The 27,611-nt window shown below is 41.0% G+C and overlaps 3 protein-coding genes and 1 long non-coding RNA gene across 9 annotated transcripts in view; 2 read left to right on the top strand and 2 right to left on the bottom strand.

Annotated features, from left to right (window-relative positions):
• The window catches only part of DNAAF4 (dynein axonemal assembly factor 4), a 46,525-nt gene extending 36,306 nt beyond the window's left edge, over positions 1–10,219 (top strand). The window contains exon 10 of the mRNA XM_045201560.2: positions 9,780–10,219. The gene's annotated coding sequence lies outside the window, so the exon portion shown is untranslated. The remainder of the gene's footprint in view (positions 1–9,779) is intronic.
• LOC128781330 (uncharacterized) lies at positions 2–7,010 on the bottom strand. Its single transcript, XR_008427295.1, has 2 exons — positions 6,426–7,010; positions 2–5,878 (listed from the first exon to the last, which is right to left on the bottom strand). It is a non-coding gene; the product is annotated as an uncharacterized lncRNA (long non-coding RNA).
• Positions 10,220–10,250: 31 nt separating the features above from the next.
• Positions 10,251–17,433, bottom strand: PIERCE2 (piercer of microtubule wall 2). Of its 2 annotated transcripts, none has more exons than XM_045201561.2 (2): positions 17,202–17,433; positions 10,251–10,817 (listed from the first exon to the last, which is right to left on the bottom strand). In XM_045201561.2, exons 1-2 carry the CDS (start codon positions 17,385–17,387, stop codon positions 10,440–10,442), a joined length of 564 nt encoding a protein of 187 aa, XP_045057496.2. In that variant the 5' UTR covers positions 17,388–17,433; the 3' UTR covers positions 10,251–10,439. The 2 variants fall into 2 exon arrangements, with proteins under 2 accessions (XP_045057496.2, XP_024423905.2); XM_024568137.3 differs by having other exon boundaries at positions 10,367–10,817; positions 17,192–17,334.
• Positions 17,434–17,563: 130 nt separating this feature from the next.
• CCPG1 (cell cycle progression 1) overlaps positions 17,564–27,611 on the top strand; it is a 63,749-nt gene continuing 53,701 nt past the window's right edge. For all 5 annotated transcript variants that reach the window (XM_045201562.3, XM_045201564.3, XM_024568139.3 and 2 more), the window contains exon 1: positions 17,564–17,720. The gene's annotated coding sequence lies outside the window, so the exon portion shown is untranslated. The remainder of the gene's footprint in view (positions 17,721–27,611) is intronic.

Here is a 27,611-nt window from a genome sequence, read left to right as displayed (position 1 = left end):
GTGCACTTAGATGGTACTTTATTTTTACCTGCGCAGGGGCGAACTCCCAGGGTGCCCGTTAAGGCTGCAAAGGGGAGTCGCGCCGAACGCTCACAGGCTAGCTCTTTTATACGGTGAGAAGCAAGCAAGCAAGTTACAAAAGTGGGAGTTGCGGCTATCTCTGCATAGCTCTGGGGTCAGGAGGAACTATCTGTCTGTCTCCTGTTGATAAGAACCATCTGTCTGTCCCACTTAATTTGTACCCTCAGTTTAAAGATAAGGTCCAGACCCGAGATGAGTCTGGCACCCAAAGTTTTATGGCCCTCTAATTGGCTGTAACTCAGAATAAGCCCTCTGCAAATCACGTATTGTTTACCTTTACCCTTACTTTGGCCGACAATGTTGTTTCTCTCCCCTATCTATTCTGGTGACCTTCAAGAGGTTTTCTGCTTAGCAATGCTTAAAATTGGCTAGCCCTCTTTCCTAGCTCTCAACATTCCCCCATTTCCTTGTTGGCACTTATGAGTCAAATCCTTGAATCATACTAATGATGGGGCCACAGGTTAAACAGAGGAGTATAATTAATAAAGGCCCACTAATAGAGGAAATCAGGGTAGTCAACTATGGGGACATCTTAATAGATTCCTGCGTACTATGTTGGTTCTTCTAGATTTTCTCATTCTTTTAGTCTCTGGGTTAAGACCTTGATACTATCTCTAATTATCCCTGAATGATTAGCATAAAAGCAACAAGTTTCTCCTAATGCTGCACATAATCCTTCTTTCCTTAAGAACAATACATCTAATCCTCTCCGATTTTGGAGAGCTACCTCTGCTAAGGAGTCTCCCTGTCTTTCTAAATCAGCTACCTGATCTTGCAGCAGAGATATGTCCTTAGAGAAAGTCTGCGAAAGCTGCCTTAACTCTAAATCTCCCGAATGAGGGCTGCGGCACTGAGTGCGGGGGACCCTAAGATCCTAACAGTGGCTACTATGGGTATAAGAAGGGGAGTTTTTTTTTCCTAGTCCTAGAGGGGAGAACAAAATCTGGGTTTCCTGCATAGAGATACACTTGGGGAATTATGTACCCAGTTACACGAAATTCTTGATAAGAAATTGGTGGCAAACAAAGATATATTCCTTGGAGGCATATAAACCAAATGCCCTCAGGGGCTTTCAGTAATCCTGGATTCTTTTCGGAGGAGTGGGTCATGTTCCTTGTTGTTAAACAACGATTTCTATAATCGGCTTACCTAAAATGGTGGTGTACCTACATGGCTTAGTATCCAATTCCTAATATTCATGCAGGCTCAGCTTATAGAGCCTAGGGGTTCACTTCCTCCCCAAACCTGAGCACAGGTTCCCTTAGTGCCACCTGGGCTCACTGAACCTGTAAGTGAGCAGCCAGGGGCAACCTGGAAGCAGCATAGTAACTGGGAGCAGCATACTAACTAAACCATTATCTACTATATTCCCCCCTTTTGATGCAAAAAGTCGTTTTCGGCTCCTTTAGCATCACTATAGAGCTGGCCATAGTTCTGGGTATCAGTAAACTGCCTTAGTTTCTGGTACTGATGCTGATAATTCTGAAGGGCCAGCACCTTAGCTACTGCAGTACGAGTGACTGTGGCTTCTAGATTCTGAACTAGGGTCTGTAGGATGCAAGGCCCTAGGCTTAATCCCCAGAAGAATTATGAGTAAGGGGCCTAGGAATGGTACACCTTGAGTTCTGGACCCTATTACAAATCCCTTCCTGGGCCCTCCTCTTGGCTGCACCCTGCTTCAATCCTTCCTTTCAGATATATAACCCCTTTATAATTATATAAAGGACAATGGGCGAAGGTCTCATCTTCTTGTAACTGCTTCCGGCTGGACATGGACGTTGTCCTACCTAACCTTGGGTTAGGGGTGCCCTGAAAGGGGGTGCAGCACGGAGGTAGTCCTTTCCTGTAAGGGGAAGGACCTTATTTAATCCAAGTCAGTTGGCTGTCACTGCGAAGTTGCAAGCTCGGTGTCCAAAGGCTGGCATTACTGGACAGTTGGCATCCTCGTCATATTCTGGAGGTGACAGATTTGGCAAGAGAGTTGGAAGGCACAATTAAATCATAATTACCGAATCAGAAAGGCAGGCACCTAGGTAAAGAATGGCTTATCTGGAGGAAGGTGTATGAGACATGCTACACCTGTCCAAAACCCTGTGGCTCACTACACTTCACTCGGGCTGAGGGGAATATATCAGGATTTCTCTCCTTTCAGATCTCTGGGCCCTTTCTGTCTTGGCTATTAGGACAGAAAAGGGAAGATAAGCTCTGAAGTGAAGCCCACAGATCTCTCAAACCCTTTACCAACCCAACTACCTAGTTTAACCAAACTAGTTGAGTCTCAGGGGTAGATGATGAAGGTGGGCTCTTTAAGTGAGGCCTATATTGCAACCATTCTCTCAGGTAATGAGGCCATAGTCCCACGCCCTATGAAAACAGAAGGAGGAACACGCAGGTTAATTTACACAACCACTCCCAAGCCAGTCTCTATGCTGGTGAGACTGTCTTTTGGGAAGACATTCAGTTGCAAGGCCCTTGCTGCGATGACATACAGCAATGGCAATTTGACAGGCCCTTCGTGCCTGTAAATTGAACATCTTCGGTAATATTACAAACCCAGTTTCAACTTTCAAATGAAAACAGACTTTCAAGACAGCTGCACGAACAATTCCTATATCCAATACTGAACATTGTGATTGTCCTTAGACCATGATTTTTCTCCTTAAGAGCACCCTCATCGTTATTAAAGAGACTACTTTGAGTCCAACGTTTAATTCTGCCTGTTCGTTTGCATAAACACACCAAGAGCAGCCTGGATCGCCTATGATCTTTAAGTTCGCTTCGCTGGAACTCACTCAGGGAACCTTTAGACTGACTTCAGTCTGCCCCTCAGGGCACAGAAGCAGAGCCACACATCTGCCACCTGGCTTCACCTGTACCAGTTGTTTCACTTAAATCCTTGAGGCTTTCATTGTGCCTACAGGTTCCTTTTTATCCATCTTTCAGGAAAGCAACCTTCGTTCCTTCCCTGGAAAGACTGCCACGAACCACACAATCAACCAAGGTGCCAGGCTTCTTCCTGTGGGCTTTTGCTAGCTTCTCAAGTCAATCCCAGTTCCTCGGGGCTTCCTGGTGACAACCAGAACCCAGACATGCCTCCTTCAGGCGTGACATTCCAGTCAAAGCATCGGTTAACAAACTATTAATGACTGGTCTTAATGGATTTATGCAGAGAAACCTTATGTCATTACTCACTCCTTCAGAATGCCAAATTCTGGAGGGATCAGGTAGGGAGAAAAATACCAAGTGCGAAGGAAAATCCTTTTCCTTCTGATATCTACTAAGATTGCATCTCTATGCCTTATACCTTCTATTACTGGCCCTACACACTTTCTTTCCAAAACTTTCACAAACTTTTATAACCTTTTACACACCTTTTTACAAACCCTCTTCTATCTTTACAGCTTCCCATAGACCTTCTGCAACATCCACTAACCTTCTGTATCCTTTCATACATCTTCATTTACATATCTTGCACTTTCCCTTGTTCACTTTCCTACAGAGTGTGAAGTTTTAACTATCCCTGGAATCCTCAATTTTCTTTTCAGAGAAGATACAGAACAAAATCTAAAACACAGACGGAGTTCTATAAGAACAGCACACAGGTAGAGACATCCTCTTGCACCGGTGCGTCTACTGGAGCCTCCGCAGAGACATGCCCTTCAGGTCCGGTCTCTTGGCAGAGACATGCTCCTTTGCCTCAGGCTGAAACACACATCATGCCCAAATGACCCTTCCTGGGTCCTGAGTGGCAAAGGCATTCTCTCCAACCGGTTACAGGCGACCTTCACTAGGTCTTCAGGTGACCCTAACTAGGTCTTCAGATACAGGGGGTTTCTGATTAGAAACGGAAGCAAAATGAAACTACATTACCATAAAACCAGAAAACAAGTAGTTGAGGTTTCCTTTCCTCCAGGTTTAAAACTTTCACAACCTTTCTACATATTTTTGCCCATCCAGATTTAACTACAGTCTACCTTTAATCCCTGCTCCTTCCCCACCCTGGGAAGGACTGTACTTAAACTCAGCACTTAAACTCAGTACGTGGCAGCCAAAAGTCCCTACCAGTACAGGCATCTTCTACTCAAAGTCCCTAGATATGCAGAGATATCCTGCAGCTTTCTTAAGATTAGACCTTGCAAACGCCCCATCAACTCCGCCCTCTGGGCTGAAGTTCCTTTTGGCAGGGCTTGCTGCCAAAGGACTTCAGTTTCCGTGGTTACCGCAGCCCCCGTGTACCGCTGCCCTTCCCTAAGGAAACTACTGCTATCCGAGAACAGAGCGAGCTCTGGTTTTTTTGTATGCCTCATCCCGCAAGTCTGGGCGCATGCCTGTGACCTGCTCTAATATTTCATGGCAGCTATGCATGATGGTTGGATCAGGGGCTGGAAGCAGGGTGGCTGGATTCAAGGCGGCACTTTTCAGGAACTGGACTGATGGGGAATTCAGCAACTGCACCTGGTACTGAGTTAGCCGTGCATTAGACAACCAGCGATCAGGAGAGGATTTCAAAATTCTCTCTATATGATGCTCCCCAATTATCTGCAAATTCTGTCCAAGGGTGAGCTTGCTGGCCTCCTTCACTAGCATGGCTGTGGCAACTAGAGCTCAAGTAAGCAGGCTGGCCACCCTGAGGCTACTGGGTCCAATCTCTTGGACGAATAGGCCACGGGCCTTCTCCAGGGTCCTAAAGCCTGGCTCAGCACTCTCTTTGCAATGCCTCCGTTTTCTGCCACAAACGGCTGGAACGGCTTTCCTAAATTTGGCAAGGCCAGTGCAAGTGCAGATACCAAAGCTGCCTTGAGCGCCTCAAAGGCTTGGTTCTCTTTTTCAGTTCAAGTTATATTTCCCTCTTTTCCCCTCGTAAGTTCATGGAGAGGCTTGGCCAATTCTGCAAACCCTAGAATCCAGAGGCGGCACTATCCTATTGCTCCTAAGAACTACCGCACCTGCCTGTAGTAATCTTTCTAGGAAAGCAGCGGGAGATTCCTCCCTCCCCTTCTCCCAACACAATCTTTGCAACCTCCCTATAAATTCTTTCCCTTTCTTCTGAGGTAAATAGAGTCTGACAATCATCCCAGGTTGGCTGGTGAGTCCTAAATATAGTTTCTAGTAGGGAAATTAATCCCTGCGGTTTCTCAGAAAATGGGGGATTCTGGTGTTTCTAATTATACAGATCACTAGTGGAGAAAGGAACATATATCAACCGAGGGGGTGCTCCAGCAGGGGCACCCGGTCCGGGTGGTGCCTCACGGAGTGGCAGAAGTGCCGGAGGTGCTGGGAATACTAGAGCCTCCTCCCCTTCTCTAGTTCCCCCTCGGGTGTGAGGAGGGCTCGAGAGTGTCCCTCCCTCCTCCGGCTGGGTAGAATGCGGCACTTCCCTCCTAGGGTAGGGAGGGAGCGCATTCAAGGGGTCTAACATGTCCTCCCCAGGTCCTGGTAGTGGTGGGGGTAGAGTTTAGGCACCCTCCGCCCTCTTGGTGCGGAGGGCTCCGGGAATTTCTTTTTGTTTTCCTCTTCCCGCGGCTAACAGAACCGTTCTTCCGCGGGAGGCACTCCTTCTTAGACATTTCTGAATATAGCCTGGCTTGTCTGGGGCTATATCTACCCACACATTGATGTAAACTATCTGATCGGGGTGTGGGGCTCTATAAACTGTGGCCCGAACTGCAAACAATACCGGGAGGTCGAAAGTCCCTTCTGCAGGCCATCCGACACCAAAAGTCAGCCACTCTAGCTGGCAAAGAGTCCGCAGGAACTCCGGATCGAGCTGCACGCTCACGTAGCCGCGTGCACGACGCTGGAAATCAGAAAAGTTATTCAAGATGCAATCAAGCGGGGAGTTCGGGGGTGGACTCCCGCTGGCCCATTTTCACAAGGGTTAGTTTCACGTAACTGAGACAAGCACAATATCGAGACAAACAGCTAACGAGGTCGGAGGATATTCGCCTCGCCCGCCTGGCCTCTCCTCTCGCGAGGACTTAGGTCTGTCTTAGCTAAGGCTGCCCGCGTAGAATTCGGGTTAAACTCCCAGCCGTTATGCCGTATGACAGACTAAGGAACCGCAGGTTGGGGCCCACGCACGCTCCGTAGGCTGATGCCGGTGGAGCCACAGACACAATCACACTCTCATTCTCACTACATTAATAACATACCTCCGACAACATAACACAGACAAACACGACAAGGCCGCGCGGCACAGAGACAAAACCTATATTCGGAAGTGGCGTCCCACTATTCTCCGAACCCCTGGGTAGGGTTCCGGCAGCGTCCTGCCTACTACCTCAGGGCAAAGCCTCCGGAGGACTGAAACCAAAACCAAAACAGGATCCTGACAAATTACTTACTGAGTTCGAACTGTCCACCCAGTCTCCGAAAGCAAAACTCCCAAAAGGGAGATCTCGCTGGGGCCTCCAAATGTTGTATCCCGTACGCGAGCAGAAAATCAAATGGAGACGTGTGGAGTGCACTTAGATGGTACTTTATTTTTACCTGCGCAGGGGCGAACTCCCAGGGTGCCCGTTAAGGCTGCAAAGGGGAGTCGCGCCGAACGCTCACAGGCTAGCTCTTTTATACGGTGAGAAGCAAGCAAGCAAGTTACAAAAGTGGGAGTTGCGGCTATCTCTGCATAGCTCTGGGGTCAGGAGGAACTATCTGTCTGTCTCCTGTTGATAAGAACCATCTGTCTGTCCCACTTAATTTGTACCCTCAGTTTAAAGATAAGGTCCAGACCCGAGATGAGTCTGGCACCCAAAGTTTTATGGCCCTCTAATTGGCTGTAACTCAGAATAAGCCCTCTGCAAATCACGTATTGTTTACCTTTACCCTTACTTTGGCCGACAATGTTGTTTCTCTCCCCTATCTATTCTGGTGACCTTCAAGAGGTTTTCTGCTTAGCAATGCTTAAAATTGGCTAGCCCTCTTTCCTAGCTCTCAACAGAGCCACACCAGCCAGGGCCTTCTATTCCTTTTTAAACCTATTCCCATACAGTTGTCCTCTACCACATCACTGAAACACTTCTTGTTGAGGTAACAATGACCTCCGCATTGCCTAATCAGCCCTGTCCGATCTCCATTCACTGTTATCTCCCAAGATAAATTTTACACAGTTGGGGCATTCCTTTTTTTTTTTTTTGGTATCTTGTGTTTTCTTCTTCCTTCCTTTTTTTCTTTTAATTGTCATTCCCTTTTAAAACAAATTCTTCACTTGGCTTCAGGCATCACAATCTTCTAATTCCTCCTACTTCACTAATCACTCCTTGTTGATCTCATTTGTTTATTCCATTCATTCTCTTGATGTCTAAATGTTGGAGTTCTGCAAGCTTAGTTCTTGGGTTTCTTAATTATACTTTATCTTATCTGGTCCCATGGTTTTAAATAAGATATTTGTGACAACATTGGATATTGTTTAAATTGATTATATTCAAATTTGGCTTCTCCCTGGACTCTAGACCTGGTATTGAATTGCCTCACAGCAGCTGATTTTCCCCAGAATAGTTCCTTCACTTCCTTCACTTCCTTCAGGGCTGTGGCCAAACATCTTACCAGAGGCTTCCCTGACTAACCTGCCTAACATAACTTCTTGTCCGATCACTCCCTCTCCCCTAACTCTATTTTATTTATTTCTTTGTAAAAAAGTTATTTATTGATTGATTTTAGAGAGACGGGAGGGGAGAGAAAGAGATTTATTTGTTGTTCCATTTATTTATGCATTCATTGCTTGCTTCTTGTACGTGCCATGACTGGGGATCAAACCCACAATTTTGGCCTATCAGGACAGCACTCTAACCAATGGGGCTACCTGGCCAGGCCCTTAGTTTTTTTATAACACTTACAACCTGGCATGTTTTATACATATAGACACATATATAAATATTACATGTAATATATGTGTATGTAATATATAACAAATGCATAAATGTTATATAGATATAGTTACTATATATATAATTTGTCTCTATAAAAATCTGTAATGTGTAACATATTAACAAATATTTAAAGTATATACTATATATATGTATAAATATGTGTACATATTTATGCATGGTTTTTGATCTGTTTTCCCTACTAGAGTCTGCTCCATGAGGGCAGGCTCTTAGTGCCTAGAATAGTCCCTAATAGGCACTGAATGGCTACATAATGGCATTCCCGACAGTGTGCTTGATTTCAAGATACTCATCCGATCTGAGAATTTTAGCAATACCAAGAAAACAAAAAGCCTAACAACCTGCCATAATAAGGAACATTAGTCTAATATGTAGATTTTACATATTAAAAAGTTGACTCCACTTGCCACAAATTGGTCACCTACATTGAATAGCAAAATGGTTTGTATAGTTTATGTGGAGAAAAAGCTAGTACATTCAAATTCTGTTGCATTATTTGCTTCAAAATCTTGTGCAGTCCCTCAGTTTTTGCTGTTTTAGAGGTAGTGAACAAAACCCATTTTGCTTCTTGCTTGTGTGTTACCAAATAACAAATTTGGGGGTATCTGGAAGAATTTCACGAGGCTGCAGAATTTGTGCTGTTTCCTCACATCAAGCCATTTTTTAAAATAGAAGATCATGCTTTTCTGATCCCTTAGTGACTCACAGGATTATTCTAATTGACATTAATTATTCTAATTGATACTAATATCCTGAACCTAAAACCAAAAGGGAAAAATAGGTACAGTGACAGTAATAGCTTTTTGGTAAAAGCAACCACCTCTTTGGATTTCTTTTGGTTAGGGGAAACAGGTAGTAATGTGGTCTTCTGTAAAAGTGAAGTGGTGTAATACAAACTTTCAGAAAGTGGAAGACACTCTTCATTTTACACCATTTTGGCTTATGAAAGGTTTCATAGGAATACTCTACTCTTGGGTAGCAGGGAAGCCTGTATCAAACTAATTGCTTTTATAAAATTATATCACATTCTCTCACATCTTTGTACTTACATACATTGTTTCTTCTGCTTGGACTGACCTATTCTTTGATTTGGCTTTACCTTCTCCAGGATGCTTCTTCTGATCAGCTTGATCTCATCTTTTTAATTTATTTTTATTTTTTAAAGAGAGAGAGAAAGAGGGGCCCTGGCTGGTGTGGCTCAGTGGAGTGAGCGCCAGCCTGTGAACCCAAAGGTTGCTGGTTCAATTCCCAGTCAGGGCACATGCCTGGGTTGCGGGACAGGTCCCCAGTTATGGGCATGTGGGAGGCAACCACACATTGACATTTCTTTCTCTCTCTTTCTCCCTCCATTCCCCTCTCTCTAAAAATAAGTAAATAAAATCTTTAAAAAATAGCAGCAGAAACTAACATCATAAAATTAAAAAAAAAAGAGAAACATTAATTTGTTGTTCCGCTTATTGATACATTCATTGGTTGATTCTTATATGCGCCCTGACCAGAAGTCAAACCCTCAACCTTAGTGTACCGGGATGATGCTCCAACCGAGGTATTTGGCCAGGGCTCCTTGGTCTCATTTTGAACCATTCTGTCTCTATGTCTAAAAGACCTTTTGTATACTTTACATTGCATAAATTATCACATATTATTAATTTGCCAATCTCTTCTAAAATTCACTGAAAACACTAAAGTTTCACTGGAACAATAAAAGATGGCCTTTTATTTTTGTTACATTTGCATAATATGTAGCGTCTGCCGTAAGTAGGTATTTAATAACTGTTTGCTGAATGAGCGAGTAACAAGTCCTCTCTTCCACAGGCCTGGCAGAGGGAACTAACATTTCTCTAGGTTTGAAGCCATTACTTGAAATAACACAACAGTGGGAAAACTGGTCAGTCTTTATTTTAATCTTTTTCTTAGAGCTCCTGTGTTCCTTTGTCTTGATAAATATACTCAATAGACAACTGAGATCATGTAAGATTTTGATGTGTGGGGCATACATGTAATAAATAAAGCAAGGATGTACAACAATGCTTCTACCTTTTATGCTGCTTTTCTGAACACATTTGTATTTAAGAAGTCAATGTCAGCCCTGGCTGGTGGCTCAGTTGGGTGGAGTGTTGTCCTGCACACTGAAAAAAGGTTGCGGTTTCCATCCCCGATCACATACCTAAGTTGTGGGTTCTATCCCTGGTTGGAGCACGTGTGGGAAGTGGCCGATCAGTATTTGTCTCTCACATTGATGTCTCCCTCTGTCTCTCCCCCCTCCTCCCTCCCTAAAACCAGTAACTCATGTTCTTGGGTGAGGATTTTTAAAAAAGTCAGTATCACTCAGTTATCAGGTGAAATGCTTCATTTCTTAAAGGTATTCTTTAAATTCAAATATTTTTATATTTCAAGTTAGGAATTCTAGCCTTAGTCTTAAAACTCATTTTTTCCTGAGTTTATTTTCTCTTAAATATACAAAGGAATACATTTTTATAGAGTGTGTTGAAAATTAGGAAAATCCAGGGTTCTGCTTCTGTCAAGTGCGGTGTTTAGAGTGTTATTTTGATAAAATCCAGTAGCTCTGATACGGCTTGAAAATTCTTGCCCTTTTGGAGTATAATTGCAGGGGAAAAACTGTGGTATAGGTACAAATTCACCATGAGCACTTGAACTGGTTTTATACATAATCATCTTAGGTTGTGATAGTGAGGTTGCCGTATGGAGTGTCTTTGGATCCAACATACAGGAAAACACAGGATTGCCGGGGTTCACACAAGTAGGCTTCAGTTGTTCAGAAACCTGAACAGCACACAGTTGTTCAGGTTTCATTTCTGTGTCTGAATTTGAAGCTGAAGTACTTTTCTGATCCTAAAATGTAAACACATCAAAACATTCTCAATTATAAAGTTCTGGGGGAAAAAAAAAACACCCAAAACTATTCAACTTAGTTCCAACCCTATTTTATACCACTCACAAAAATTAACTTGAAATGAAGACTTAAATGTAAGATCTGAAACTGCAAAACTCCCAGTAAACAAATAGGGAAAAATCTCCTTTATTAGTCTTGGCAACGATTTTTTGGATATGACCCTAAAGTACAAGCAACAGATGCAAAAATAAACAAGCGGGACTACATCAAACCACAGCAAAACAACAACAACAAAACCATCAACAGAATGAGACAATCTATAGAATGGGAGAAAATGCCTGTAAACCATATATCTGATGAGGGGTTAATACTAAAAATATTAAAAATATATGAGGAACTCATGTAAGTCAAAAGCAAACAAACAAAATATCTGATTAAAAATTGGTCAGAGGACCTGACTAGACATTTTTTCAAAGAAGACACACAAATGACCAAGAAGTACATGAAAAGGTGTTCAGTTCAACATATGTGGAATCTAATGAACAAACTGAACTAACAAGCAAAACAGACTCCTAGATACAGAGCAGGCTGACAGCTCTGGTCGGGAGAGGGTTTGCGAGGGTACGAGGGATCAAGCACAAAAGAAAAAGAACTCATGGACACAGACAACTGTGGTGACTGCAGTGCAAGGGAGGAGGTGGTGGAGGTGGAAGAGGATCTAGGGAAGATAAACAGTAATGGAAAAAATACAATAAAAAATTAATTAAAACATGTATCTACAAGGTCTGTCCAGAAAGTATCAAGCCATGTAATGTGAAAAATAGAGACATTTATTGAAGAAGATACAAGAAACATTGTACATAGGACAGTGACACCTCAGTCCCTTTCAAAGTAAGTACTTTGGGACCTCATGCAGTTCTCCCAGTCGCCATCAGCTGTCCCATCATATTTTCCTGAATCTCATCGAGGTTCTGAAATCTCTTCCCTTTCGAAGGTGATTCTAGTTTTGGGAAAAGCCAGAAGCTGCAGGGCGCCAAAGGGCGACTGAGTCACCTGGGTGATTTGACGTTTTGCCAAAACCTCTCTGCATGTGATGTCAAGCACCAGCTGTGATGCATGATCGGGTATGTTGTCATGATGAAGCTGCCAATTACCAGTTGCCCATAGCTGTGGCCTTCAGAGTCACCCACTAGTTTCCGTGGAGGAATGTTCAAACAACCCAAAATTTGATGCAGATTCATTGCTCTGCTCGCTCTTTTTGACTGTGACAGCCACACAGTTACAGTACACATGCTCACTCAGCAGTATCTACCATCCCCACTCACTAGTGCAGTGAGATCGGCATTGTTCATGCATGTGCATTCCGGTGCACTCTCCTTGGCTGCCAGGTTACGTCACTGTGCGAACCGTTCTTGTTATATTAACGGTTGGACTTTTTCTGGAGAGACCTGGTATTTGAACCAGAATAAAGTTGTAACAAGTAAGTTTAAACACACACATACACAATGAACAACCACATGAGAAAAGCCATAATGAGATATTATCTCACACCTGTTAGAATTGCTGTTATCAAAGAGTCCAGAGATAACAAGTGCTGGCAAAGACGTGAAGGAAGGGGAACCCTTGTACACTGTTAGAATGTAAATTGCTGCAGCCACTGTGGAAAATAGTATGGAGGTTCCTCAAAATATTAAAAATATAACTACCATATGATTCAGCAGTCCCAATGATGGATATGTATCCAAAAGAAATAACATTTGGGGAAGGAAAATTTTTCCTCTATCCTAGGTTCTTTTGGCTGGTCTAATAATCAAATTGACATGAGACAGATTAACAGTAGAAAAACAAAAGTTTATAACAAAGTTTAAAAGCTTGTGTACTCATATATATGGGAGAGACCCAAGGAAATTGAGCAAGTCTTAAATGGCTGAAGCCACTACCTTAAATAACATCACCAGCTAACGACAAAATGTGCTGTGCGTGGACAGTCAGTTATGGGAGGGGAAATTACCAGGAAAGCACAGCACCAAATGTAAGGTGGTTTAGCAGATTTAAGCCCTTGACTTCTCCATTAATACTTGTTTCCAGAGATCAGGTATTCTCCCTCTTCCTCCTAAAGTGAGGGAGGCACCCTTACAAGTAGAGATTTCCCTTAGGCAGCTACAAGTAAAAAAGCTCTTACACAAGGGTAACTTCTCAGTTTTTATAGCTTTTCCTATGTCGGCAGGGCAGCTTTCTTAATCAGCCGAAACTAGTCCTTATGCCAAAGAGAAATATTTTGGGATGGCAAATTTTGTTTCCTTATAGAAATCTCTATCTCCCCTGGCTGGTATAGCTCAGTGGATTGAGCACAAACTGCGAGCCAAAGTGTCGCCAGTTCGATTCCCAGTCAGGACACATTCCTGGGTTGCAGGCCAGGTCCCCCCACTATAGGGTGCATGAGAGGCAACCATACATTGACATTTCTTTCCCTTTCTTTCTTGTCTCCTCTCTCTCTGAAGATGAATAAATAAAATCTTAAAAAAAAATCACTGTCTCAAAGAGACGCCTGCACCCCCATGTTCATCACAGAATTATTTACAATAACCAAGCCACGGAAAGCATCGCAGTGTCCACGGAAGGATGAATGGGTAAAGAAAATGTGGTATATATACATAATGAACAGAGAAAGACAAATACTATATGACCTTACATATTATTTGGAATCTAAAAAAGAAGCCAAACTTATTAAGAAAGAGTAGAAATGGTTGCCAGGGGCTGGGAAGAACGGGGGGAAATGAAGAGATGTTAGTCAAGGGGTCTATACTTCCAGATATAAGTTCAGGGGATCTGTGTACAGCATGGTGACTGTAGTTAACAGTACTATATTACCAGTATATACTTGAAAGTTGCTAAGAGAGTAGATCTTAAATATTCTCACCACATACACACAAACTTGTAATTATGTGAGGTGATGGAGGTGTTAACCTTATTTTGGAAGTCACTTCACAATATACTCATATATCAAATCATTGTCTTGTATACCTTAAACTTACACAGTGTTACATGTTTGTTATATTTCAATAAAGCTGGAAAAACAAAACAAAAAACGTAGCCCTAGCCACTCCACTTTTTTGGGAATCCTGTTCTCTTGAGGGCATTTGAGAGTAATGGCGGGCATCCCTTCTCAGCCTTTTGGCTAAGATCAAGTGTAGGGTAATGGTGGTTAAGTTCTATGACAGAAAAAATAAAACATCCCAATATATTTGTAAAAATACATAGGAAATTCTAACCTACTGTGGAGGGCTAAGGAAGGCCATTCTGATAAAGTGTCATTGAATCTGAGTGTAAGACAAGGAAGGAAAAGACAGAGGGGGAACAAAGAAAAAGTGTGGCCCAAGTCAAGTAAGTTGACATGAGAATAGAGGGGCAGATGCCAGACGCTGCGGGGTGTTGTTGGCTAGGTTAAAATTTTGGATCCTTATAGTAAAAGCAAAGGAAAGCTATTTAAGGGTTTTATGGAGGAGCATGCCATGATGTCACAAGTTTTAGTATGATTATTTTGGCTGCTGTCGGGCCTTGAATGGATGTGGAAAGGAGCTACAGCAGGCCAGGTGATACTTGGGCTGCTGGTTCCTAGATCTTACTTTGAGTTACAGTTTGTTGATAGAGTCTTGGAATTGGGTGAAACCAATTTACCATAGGCTAACTGATATAAACAAGAGTTAAGTTTGTAGGGCATCTCATGAATGTTATCACAAGGTTTGTTATAAAAGATGTAGTTAAGTGGTGGTCAGGAGTTAAAAAGGCCTTTGGGAGGAGTTAGAAGGTACTGGGACGTGGAGGATCTAAGCCACTGCCTGTGCTGGAACAAAGAAGGTATGTGTCACCTGCTAAACACTTGACCACAGATTCCCCATTATCAGAAGCAACTGAGGGATAGCTGCAGGCATCCCGCTGGAAACCAGTTGAGTCCTCACTGCCCCTCCCCTCTTCCTGGAGCTTTTTCTCCCCCAGAACGAGGCCCATAAATCTCCTGAACTTTCTGTCACTGAACCAGCCATGCCCAATCAAAGAACATTGTCTGGCAAACAATTGTACCCAGGACACCTGGGGCAGATCAGCAGGGTGATCCGCCCTCCCCTGGGGTCTGCTACACACCCTTAAAAACCCTTTACCCTTTCCCTTGCAGCTGTAGTCTGCTTGGACTCAGCCTGCCTGATCTCAGACTCGAATAAAAGCCCTAATTAGAACTTTTTGGCTCCTGGTCCCTTCTTAGCCACCTCGGCTACCTAACAGAAGGCAGGTTAAGAGTGTGGGTAAAAGGACAGAGACAGGGCCATAATAATACCTACATGGATTATACAAAAACATGTCAAGCAAACTAATTGTATTTGTATTCCTCCTGCCGTAAGGGTTATAAAAGCACATATTAAGTGTTACTAGTGCTGGGTTGTGATGCTGGTGCTTATAATAGCTGTGTGACTTTGATGAAATTGTTTTACAAGGTTTCAAGTTCCTTGTCTACGAATATAAATCAAAGGAGATGGATTAGATAGTATTGTATCCTAATTTGAGGACTCCCTCATCAGGGCTCTTCAAATATAGCAATAGGAACTGAATTTTTTTTTTTTTTTTTTAAGAGAGGGGAAGGGAGTGAGAAACATCAGTGTGTGGTTGCTTCTCATGTGCGCCCCCACTGGGGTCCTGGCCTGCAACTCAGGTATGTGCCCTGACTGGGAATCGAACTGGCGACCCTTTGGTTCAAGAACCTGCTCTAAATCCACTGAGCCACACCAGCCAGGGCAGAACTGATGTTCAATTACTCGAAAAGCATAAAGGAAAGTGTGTGTTAATAAATGCACTCTGTTGGGGTCCATGTAGGCAAAAAGTTTTGGTAAAAGTTAAAAAAATGTCAAAGTTTCCTCCGCAAGGGAAAGCTTCTTAGGTGGAAGGTGGCTGCCCGTGATCTGTGGGAAAAAGTACCAACTCTAATTTACTTTATGGACACCCAGTCAGGTTGCTCAGGGCAACGTCAGGCACAGAGGACTCCCTTTCATGGAATCACCCTCTACTACTGGCTTTAGAATTCTGACCAGCTTTGGCACAAAATGTAATACAGAAAACCAAATCTAGTCAAAATTGACAATAAATTAGCTGATAAAACTTTGTTGGTATAATTTATACCACACAATCTGGAAGTTAGTGTCTACCTAAATCTTTTAGATCTCCAGGATAATTCACAAATGTTTATAGACTCAGTAACAAAATACCCATTGATTTTACTTTACGTCAGAGACCCTCCCTACAGCTTTCTTATTTGGATTTCACTCTCTTCAAATCTGATATACTTTTTACTTTTCGTTTTTCCTTTCTATTGAATTTATTGAGGCGACACTAGTACCAAAACTATATAGGTTTCAGGTGTACAATTCTATAACATTCAAATCTGATATTCTTAAATGTGGAGTTCAAACTAGATACAATTGAAATCAAAACAAAATAGCCTCATTCAAAGAATAATAAAAGGATTATTTTAAGTTAACTGCCAATTATGCATTGGGTCAGCAACTGTTGTACTTAAGGATAAAAAGGTAAATTAAAATTTACCTTTAAATTCTTTTTAAATTGACTGTATCTTAGAATTGGCCATGAAAGTTCCTTGAAAAGAATAAAAATCTGTAAGTAGATGGTGTTAGCTTTCTTAGTAATTTAATTTTTAAGGCTCTCCTAGAATTAGAGAAAGCCTGTGACTTTTCAAAGTTCTTTGTTATGATCACACATTAAAAAAATAATAATAAAAGCAAGCCACCGAAATAATAAAAATATCCCTTAGAGAAGTTGTAATTATGAAGTTAAAATTGTTTTTTTTTTTGTTGTGTCATAGTTGACATATCACAGTTAAATATAGTAACCTCCAAAGCCAAAGATCCAAAAGTCTAACTTTGAGGCATCCTTTTATTTCAGCGGAGGCCCACCATCTTCCTTGTTAATGTTTTCCTAACCTTTTCTTTTTTTGCCACTAGTGAGGGACGGACAGTTAAACCTTAGTTTTCTAGTTTCCATCAACAGTGAGTATAATTGCATCATATCCTTTGATAGCTCATATCTTTTCAACAAGGTACAATGTAAACAAATGTAAAATTTAGAAGGTACATTTTCAAAGCCATCACCTCACAGCTTGCAATAGGGTAGGAGTTGCATACCATCCCCAATCATTTTTATACCTTCAGAGCATTCTGGCTTAATGCAATAATGCACATTTGCCTCTATGTAGCCCAGTGGTTGCCCAGAAAATTGTTTTTTGGGGGGAGGGGTTAGGTGGGACTACGGGTGCCCCAAAGTTAAAAGAATATTAACATTCACAAACATCCAGCCCTTTGCCCAAACCCACCCAGTCATACTCGGTCATTCTCGGTGTCTTTATTTTTTCGGCCCAGTCTTCCTGCAGCAGACCGCGAGAGGCCGGCGAGTGCCCCAGGGGATGCGGCCTTTTTAGTACACCCAATTAAATCCGGATCAATATCCGGAGCAGCCCTCCAGGGTGAAACCGCGAATCCTTTGGAGTGATTGTAGCAGCCCGTCTCCATAACAACCGGCCGCCGCGCCTCTCCGCCCCTCCAGCGCCGGGCCCGGATGTTGTGAGGCTCGCGGTCACCTGGCCCGGCGTCGTGCAGGCTCGCCGCAGCGTGCCGCGCGCCTCTTTGGGAGTCGTAGTTCTTCTCTCCGCTGCTGCCGGACCGAAGGCGCGGGCGAGACTACGAGACCCAGCATGCACTACGGCGCCCCGCCGGCCACCGCCTCTCGGCTGCAGACGCCTGCGAGCAGGTTGTTTTTATGAGAGGCGTCACTGCGCTCTGCGCTGTGAACACCGCCACCGCGACAGCCAGCACAGTGGAGCGGCGGTGGGGCTGCCCCTTCAGGTACGGCCTTGGGCGGGTTTGCACCTCGGGAGAGAAGTCGCGGCTACGTGTCGCGGCCCTGGTTGGCAGCGTCGGATCAGCCACCTGGCGGAGGCAGTCGCGCGGTCTCATCTGTGGTTGGGGTTGGCGGGCCCCGAGTTCGACTCCTGTCGCCTGGAGCGTGCTGGGTGGCCTGGTAATCCTAGTTGCACCCCCCGCGGCCAGAGTCGGTTCCTGAGGCGTCGGGTCTGATGGTCTTGCAGCCTCCGACTGCCACGTGCAGACCCCAGCGGTGCGCCAGGGGTGTGGGGGAGTTGACGGCCGCGGGTACCCTCCTTAATTCACTGGGCTGGTTTGGGGTACTTCTCGGTCCTGATGGTGTGACTCCATATGGGAAGGTGTGGTGTGCGTCACCCTGCCTGGTTTTCAACCGGCCCATCTTTTTGGTGACGTTTGAGCCCCGTGATGCCAGAAATGGAAAGATTAAATACTAAATAATGCAGCTGAAATTTCTGCTTGTACGCTAGGCTGATAATGATCAAATCCCCCTTCATATCGTGGTCCTCCTCCCCCGAGCCGCTTTCAGCGTGGGCGTTCCTAATCGATAAATTCTCTGGAGCAGCTCTCCGTATAGTGCCTTGTATGCTCTACATATTTCCCTTGTTTAATGAATCCAACTGCCATTGGGAGCGCCGGCTTTAACGAGCTCAGCCCATCAAGGCACTTTGTTGAGTGGTGAAATTTGCACTGCTTCACTGTGTGTATCTTTAAAAACGGTAAGGAGTTTTCTTGTCTCTAGAATAGGTAACTTCTTGGTACTGCGAATTTTAGGAGATTTGCGTCTTCGAATAACGTTACATCCGCTGGATAGTCCTTGAAACGTCACTATTAGACCATCATATCTGTGGCTTAAGGTTTCAATCTTATTAGGCCCCCAATTTCTTGGTGATATTTGGTGTGAATGGTTTACTATTGTCTTGAACTCTGATTCTAAAAAGGAAGGGAAAGAGGAAGTGGGGTGTGTTACTTCAATGCATAATTTAATTCTTCAGCTAAGGATGGGATTCTGATTGTACTATTAAAAAACCATTCTCAAATGTGTAAAATATTTTTAATAAAAACAGGTTAGAAAATAGTGTAATTTTAATTTTGTCAACCATATAGATAAAATTTAGAAGCAATTATACGTCTATATGAAATGTCAACGTAAGAAGTGATTAAACTGTAGGGAATTTTTATGAGTTTATTTGAGCCAAACAGACAACTGCCAGGAAGCAAAATCCCAACTGATTGAGAAAATGCTCCAACGAATGGCAGTTTTGCACCTAATTTTACACATTACAAAGGAGTACAAGTAAGGAGATTACAAGAAGTCAGCTGGTGATAGATTAGGGAGGTGGGAGAAAGCAAAGCCGGAAATCTCTGGGATTGGATAAAAAGTAAAACCAGTAAGACACGTGCCTGTTCGCATTTGTGGGTATAGGATTGTTAGCAGATAACACAATAACAGTAAATAACAGTTAACTGTGAGAGGTTTTGTGGTCTCTGCTCTGGTGCAGTGAGGGTCCCAAAAAAGAAATTACCTGAACATTCCTTAAGTATGTTACCTAGATGAAAACAGGCCTTCCCTGAGCTTGTCTGGCTTAGTATGTGGTCCTTTTTGTATCCCAGAAGAAAGGCACAAACAATAGTTATAAAAGTGAAACTACAAATAATTTTTTTTATGCTTTCTGGTATTTTGCAGAGTTTCTATAGAAAAACTTAATTTTAAAAAAGACAATAGACACAGCAATTTCAATTATAAAGATTCTTTAAAAATTACTTTATTTTTAAAAGATTTTATTTTTTAACAAAGGGGAAGGGAGGGAGAAAGAGAGAAACATCAATGTGTGGTTCCCTCTCACACCTCCCTTCCCCCAAAGGGGACCTGGCCCACAACCCAGACAGGTGCCCTGACTGGGAATCAAACCTGCGACCCTTTGGTTCCCAGGCTGACCCTCAATCCACTGAACCACACCAGCCGGGGGGGGGGCGGGAAATCACTTTAAAAAGCAAATAAGTAACAACAAAAAATATGAAGTAATAGTTGAAAGAGACAAGAATTCATTAGTTGGACTGGAAAGGTCAGGTAACCTGTTGACAATAATTCTTAAGTCTTTTTATGCCACATCCCATTTTGATTAGTTTTTTCACTTTGTACAGTAAAATCAAAGACAAAAGTGCTTAGCCTTTCTTCAGTTAAGGCAGTGCAATCTTGATTATTCCTGTAAATACATCGTGTGACAAAATATGGGAATATATATCCAGATCTGAAAATATATCCAGATCTGGATGTAACAGAATCTTTCATTTATTGTTTTGTAAGCACTTGACAGAAGTAAAGAAGTTAAGCAATTATTATAATATGGGGCATTTCGAGCTTGTTTGCATTAAATCTCTTTGAGTACTGTGTTTTATATGTCTGATATTTTGGATATGGATAGGTAGGTAGCATATTGTTTAGTCCACATTTTGTTTTTCCATCATACAGAAAGGAATAGAAAGGAATTGCTGTTCTATAGGAGTAGCCTAAATTACATTTTTGTAATTTTAAGTCTTGAAAGATTGAGGTTTACCTCTTCCCCAGTTGCCCATTAACAATAAAATACCCATTCTGAAGCTTTTTTTTTTTTTTCCTCCCAAGCTCCAGTATTCATACTCTATTTTCTTAGGTTATCTTCTTCGGAGCTTTACTTCTCTCCCCAAATTTCAATTTCTTTCAATGTTTTCTATTTATATTTTTTGTACTGTGTTGGTTCAATATTTTATTAGATATTTCAGTCCATTTATAGGGCATAAGAAGCATTCATAATTAACACGTATGATTTATGATTTAGTTACACAATATTGTTCAGGTTGTATAATTGTATTCTTATCCAGGTTAAATAGAGATTTAACAAAAATTAAGTGAGCATGAACTGCTAAGATCATAGAAGTAGTAGTTTCTGAACATGTAAAGAATAGGGATTCAGCAGCAAGACCTGTTTAAGCCCAGGGTTTTTTAAAACAGAAAATGCAGACTCATCTAACAGTGCAGAACTACCAGAGGCTGAATTGCATTTGTGTTTGTGTGTGGTTAAGGTGAGGAAGTTGCCATATTGTAAGTGATAATTTACATTTTCAAGAATTTTCTTCCTGGCAGTTCTGCAATTTTGACTAGATTAAAATAGCTAAAAAATATGAGTCAGTTTCAAAGGCCATGTCCCATGTATTGCATCAGATAAACTTGAAAATAATCTCTCAATTTGAGCTCCAAGATGAAATTTAGCCCTGTAATCTGGGGAGGATTGCAACTAACTGATACGTTTTGGAATTTTTTTTAAAGGGCATTTAATGTGGGTAAACCTGTTTAAAGGCCTATAGGGTTTTTGAAGGAAGTATTAGAAAATAAGTAAAGTGAGGTAATGATTTTCCTCTGTCATTACAGGAAGTCAGTATAATTTTTCTTCAGTGCTTGTCTATAAATCACTACCCTAAAATCTTCTCTGGTTCTTTTTGCCGGCATGATGGGATGTAAATAAAGAGCATTGGATTGGGAGTCAGGATGTTTAATTATGTTGAGCAAGTAATGTAATGTTAGGGGTTTCTATTGTTTCCATTTGTGCTGTAAGTGATAGGCAATTGCTTTACTTCATGGGGTGTTTGTGAAGATCATTCGGATACTAAAATACTATTACATACTTCTGTTAATTGACAGAGTGAATCATGCAAAGTATTATTGTCCTGCTTAAGTAGCATTTAAATAAAACATTATGCATTTGAAGTGTGATGGCTCCATGTGATATATACTTTCTGACTGGAAAGTTTGATGGAGAAATAATCAAACATAATCCTGATTTGGTATTTCTGGTAGAGCTTTTTTGCTTTTTATTTTTATTTTTTTTGATTGAAGGAAACCTGGCCCCTCTCCTGACGTGACTTTGCACTCCGTTCCCTTAAAGGTCCTGAAACTGCAGTGTGCTTTTTTTAGTTGGGCTTTTAATTTTGGTTTTGATTTAATTGCACATCTGAAGTATAAGGAAGATCATCAGTCTAATTTAAGAGTAGAAAGTAGATGTTGTTTTCAATGTTTTAAAATGGTACTTTAAGTTGATTTCATGAACAGGTCTTCTGGGAGAGATACATTGTATGTGTAAGTAAGCTCTGGTCTTTCAGTGCAAGAAAGAGTTTTCCAGCTTAGATGCCTCCTGGGGAAGTCAGCCTTGCCTGTTACAGTTAGGTTGACACATTACAAGTAAAAAGTATTTTAGAAACTTTGTCAATAAATTCTGAGGACTTTATGAGAATAAATACAAGTAAGTGAAAGTAAGAGCAAAGAAATACGTAATTTATCGTGGGTTAAGACTGTTTATTTGGTTAGTTGGTGTGTAAATAAATCTTTGCTAATATTTTAAGATTTTATTTATTTATTTTTAGAGGGAGGGCAAGGAAGGGAGAAAAAGAGGGAGGGAAACATTGATGTGTGAGAGATAGATTGGTTGGTTGCCTCTCACAGGCCCCAAAGTGGGGACCTGGCTGGAAACCCAGGGATGTGCCCTGATTGGGAATTGAACTGGTGACCTTTGGGTCACTCAGTCCACCGAGCCACACCAGCCAGGGCTTTACTAACATTTTTATTTAATTTACTACTAGAAAGTAATATTGAATAAATAGGAATATATATTTAATTATTCTGTAATAAGGTATGCAAACTTCTAAAAATGGAAGATAATAAAAATGCATAAAATTCTTTTTTTGTTTTCCATCTTTTCATCTTTTTTCCTAAATGAAGAAGTTGAAGACAGTTGTGAAAAAAATTAGAACAGACTTGGCTGGTGTGGCTCAGTGGATTGAGTGATGGCCTGTAAACCAAAGGGTTGCGGGTTTGATTCCCAGTCCCGGGTTCCTAGTAGGGGATGTGAGAGGCAGCCACACATTGATGTTTCTCTCTCTCCCTCCCTCCCCCTCACTGTAAAAATAAATAAATAAAATATTTAAAAAATAATTAGAACAGATAATCCTTTTGTGAAATGTATGTTTAAACAAAAATATAGATTATATGATGAATATATATTTTTAACAAGTGAAAACTGATTATTTTTTAAAAATTTGAGAATAGAAGAAAACAAAGAGCCAGAATCTAGGAGTTTTAATTATTTATCTGTAATGGGGAGAAGGGGCCCACCAGGGGCTTGTGGTGCCCAAGTGAGGACAGTGTGGAGCTGTGTTAAACTTACATATTTGTTGGCTCTTTCAGGTTTTTCCAAAATCAAGATATAACAGTCCTGGAAAGTCAGGATTTTTCTCAGAATGAGAATACCTGGTGGAAAGAAAATTTCAAAACATTTTTATTTATTGATTTGAGAGAGAGAGAGGGGAGGGAAATGAGACAGAGGGAGGGAGGGACGGAGGGACGGACGGACGGACGTAGCTTTGTTGTTCCACTTACTCATTTGTTTGTTGTATATGCCCTGACTGGGGGGTTGAACCTGCCACCTTGGTGTATCTGGACCACACTCTTACCGGCTGCACTAGTCAACGAGGGCCAAGAATATTTCCATACCAAGAGGTATTTTAATTTTCCTATAGGATTTTGGATTCATAATGTCTATTCACTTTATTTCAAACTTTTTATCAAAGATGTGGGTTCTTTTAGATTGGGGCAAAAAGGGGATACTTTTATCTTCAACTACCACAGTAGTTGCTTTTGTTTCCCAACTTGAGGGATGTTACATCATAGAAAGAAACTTGTGAAGAAATTGTATTGACTAACTTCTTGTAGGGTTTATTTTTTAGATAAAAAGGTTAATCTGTTTTATGTAACAGTATTGCTGCCTCCTTCTGGGCATAAATAAAGTGAAATTACTACTCGTGTTCAAGATTTTTTCCCCAGATCCCTATCTTTAGTGATAGATTTCAGTGTTTTCACTGGATTTCCACTCAATTACAGGTAGAAGGCCTGCTTATCAGAGATGGGTTATCTTTGCATTTACTTACATGGTGACTGTATATGACCAGGAGGCAGGGCAACTGTAAGACCCTCATCTTGATGCCATAAGTACTGCTCTGTGGACTCATCCAAGACCCAAGTCCTCTCTGCTGTCAGTTTTCCACTGATACTGCACATAGTAAATTTTTTAATATGATTCCCATTATGTCCTTAAAATATCTTGAAAAAACTGATCATATGGAAAATGATCAGATTTGAATCAGTCATTAACTGTACTGAAAATTGGGTTTATCTTTTAATTTTTTTGGATTTATTTATTTACTTATTTAATCTTTATTTTTTTCATTACCATTTAGTCCCATTATATCTCCTGTCCCCAAGCAATCACCACACTGTTGTCAAAGTCCAGGAGTCCTTTTTCGTTTTTGCTCAATGCCTCAACCTCTTAACCACCACCCATCCCTCCCTAGTTGTCATCTGCTCTCCATCTATGAATCTGTCTGTTTTGCTTGTTAGTTCAGTTTGTTCACTAGATTCCACATAAAAGTGAAATCATATGGTATTTGTCTTTCTCTGACTGGCTTATTTCACTTAGCATAATGCTCTCCAGGTCCATCCATATTGTTGTAAAGGGTAAAATTTTCTTCTACAGCTGAGTAGAATTCCATTGTGTAATGTCCCATAGTTGTTTTATCCACTTACCTATCGATGGACACTTGGGCTGCTTCCATATCTTGGCAATTGTAAATAATGCTGCAATGAACATAGGGGTGCTTATGTTTGTCTTTTTATTTATAAAAATGTTTTTCTTTTCTGCTGATTATAAAGGTAGATGCTCATTGAAAATTTAGCAGATATATTACATATAATATTTTAGATTTAAAAGATACTCTTTAAAATTTAATACATTGTATATAGTAGATTAATATAAATAGGATTTTATTATACATATTTTCTGACTTGTTTCACTTAGTATATTATTTATAATAATCCTATGTCAAGACATGTTTATTTTGTCAATGGCTGCATTAATTATAGATATTGTAGATTTTAATAAATTCACTGTTGGTAGAAATTTCATGCTTAATTTTATGTTATAAAACTTGTTCTAATAACTTCTTATGTGTGTATATATTTTCATTCCCATGTAAGTGTTTCCATCAGATACATTCTGGCATGCTCGAGAGGCAGTGACACTTCAATGTTTCTCTCCTTCTCTCCCTTCCCCTTTCTCTAAAAATGAATAAATAAAATCTTAAAAAAAGAAATGGCTAGGAAATAAAATACAATTGGTAGGTCACAGGGTATTTGCCTGTAAAATTTTTAGTTATCACTCAAAAGAAAACCAGAAAAGTCAGTGTTTTCTGTCTGTCACAACCAGAACCAATAAGTAGGGACAAAGATTGAATCTTTATGGATGCTTTATTCAGACGGCTGGTGATCTGAGAAGACTGCGGGTATGTACCCTTAAAAAGTGACTTAATATCTCTTATTTCAAGATGACTCTTTATATGAAAGGGTAGGTAAGGGATTTGGAAAAAGGTTAATTGGATGAGAATTGCAATCCAGCAGAGATTCTCCTAGCACTTCTTCATCTGTTGCTCATCAGTTCTTTATCTGCATCACCTGCAGTCCCTTTCCCAGAACACAATGGCTCAGATATATCTCCATCCCTTGCAGACCCCCTATTGCACAAAGGTTGAATTGCTGGCTGACCCCTTGGAATCAGTCTGGTTCCTGGAATAATAACATTAATCACTTAAGCCTATGAACTACATCTAAAACCATTAACTCTTGAATTCCCCTATCAGAAGGATAATAATCTACATTTCCAAAGTTTATAGGGCCTAGTTCCTCATATCTTATTTAATCTACTGACCTGTTTAATCTTCTTAATCAGCTAGACATTAAAATAATCTGTCTCTTTGGGTATCTTTGGTGGTAAGGTAGGTAGAGCATAGTTTTCTTGCAATAAGCCATTTTTGTGTCTTCTATAACAGTGGTCCCCAACCTGTTTGGCACTGGGGATTGGTTTCATGGAAGACAATTTTTTTGTGGACTGGGCCAGGGGGTGTTTTTTGGATGGTACAAGCGCATTACATTCAAGTTCACCTACTCTGTGGCCTGGTGTTTTGGCCTGGGGGTTGGGGACCCCTATTCTATAAATTGTTTACTCATGTTCCTTGCTGAATGTTCTATTCCATTTTTTAACCTCTTTCTTATTTATTGGTACACTTTAAGTGCTTTGAGAACTCTGTCATTTATGTCACAGATATTTTCCCAGCATTATCATTCATATTTATGGTGACTTTGGCAAAAGTTTATGATTTTTATATAGTAAAATATTATCCTTTATGATTTCTGCATTTTGTGTAAAGCTTAGAAAAATGATCATCTATACCCCAGGAATACAAAACTTTTTGAGGGTTTTTTTTGTTGTTGTTGTTCTTTTGTGTTTTCATTTTATATATATATATAAATCTGTGAGCCATATTCTTACCAAGTGGTCTCGAAGGGTTTTTTTCATTGTTGTTTCTTAATTTTTTTAAAGGTTTTATTTATTTATTTAGAGAGAGGGAAGGAAGGGAGACAAGGAGGGACATTGATGTGAGAGCTGTATTGATTGGTTGCCTCTCAAATGCCGCCAACTGGGGGGCCTGGCCAGCACCCTGACTGGGAATAGAACTGGCGATCTTTTGGTTCACAGGCTGGCACTCAATCCACTGAGCCACACCAGCCAGGGCTGGTCTTGAAGTTTTATGAAGCCTTATGTGAATAATGCTGCTCTTCTACAAGACAAACAGGTCATGAAAGTCATCAATCTGAAAGTTGTCTGCAACATCACATTTATGAAGTTTAATGGAGGATTTGATTTTTGAGTGATAGAACTTGACAAAAATTGATTTGTTTTTCCGCTTTGGGAGGTGGATGAAGGAGAACAATGAAATTGGCTTTCTCTCATTTTTTAAAAAAGATTTTATTTACTTTTAGAGAGAAGGGAAGGGAGGGAGACAGGAAGAGTAATATCCGTATGAGAGGGAAACCTCTATTGGTGCCCAGTCCAAGACTGAACCCACAACCCAGGCATATGCCCTGACTGGGAATTGAACCTGTGACCTTTCGCCCAAACAACTGAGCCACACCAGTCAGGGCCTGACTTTCTTTTCTTTTCTTTCTTTTTTTTTTTTTTTTTTTAAGTCAAAAGCATTTTATGTGAAAGTGGCTCTTATCTTACTGCTTCTCTTTCATACTCTACCTTCCACACAGTCCATAGGAAGACTTGTGTGTTTTGAGTGTCTAGGTTGGCAGCTACCTCTTAGATCCATATTGAAATATTTTGTCCCTTTATTCTGTTTGGAAAGCAGCTTAGTTTGGCATTTGCTTGGTGAAAATATTTTATAAGATTTATCTGCTGTAATAGTTTAAACATCCTATAGAAACCTAATCTTTTTCAAATAAAGGATTTACCGACCATTCTAGCCAGTAAGCCTTGGAATCAACTTCGCTAGGGTTGATACTTTTATTTCCCACAGCACAAAAATCTAGTGATTTTCAACCAGTGTGCTGCAAGAATTTTTAAATCATGCAATACCTGACTATTTTAGGGGCACTGGCTTCTTTTCCCTTTGTCAAAGAAAAAAATGACAACAGACAACACAGCAATAGCCATTGGGTTTGTCAGATAGGCAAAAATATTTTTTGGTGGGCTACAGAATTTTAGTCATTAGTTTATGTGTGCCATGAGATGAAAAAGGTTGAAAATCACGGGCCTAGTGGGTAATAAGCATTCCTAAGCTAGGTTAATTTATTGCCAGAGTTTGGGGACTGGAATAAGGTTGACCTTGTAAATGATTAAAAAAAAAAAGTGTAAACTGACCCTTCACTTAAGATCAGACTATTTGGAAGAAAGCAAGCGGTATAATGGAAGCTTCTTCCCTCCCACA

The sequence above is a fragment of the Desmodus rotundus genome, chromosome 7 (assembly GCF_022682495.2).
Source record: "Desmodus rotundus isolate HL8 chromosome 7, HLdesRot8A.1, whole genome shotgun sequence".
NCBI classification, from domain to species: domain Eukaryota; kingdom Metazoa; phylum Chordata; class Mammalia; order Chiroptera; family Phyllostomidae; genus Desmodus; species Desmodus rotundus.
This window is presented reverse-complemented; position numbering and strand designations above follow the sequence as displayed.

What these genes read in the sequence shown, in the direction of transcription:
- PIERCE2 (XM_045201561.2), bottom strand. Translation starts at nt 17,387, where the DNA reads ATGGAGACGGGCTGCTACAATCACTCCAAAGGATTCGCGGTTTCACCC. An exon ending in AAGACACCGAGAATGACCGA is followed by an intron (nt 10,818 to 17,201) that starts GTATGACTGGGT and finishes TTTACATTTTAG; the next exon opens with GATCAGAAAAGTACTTCAGC.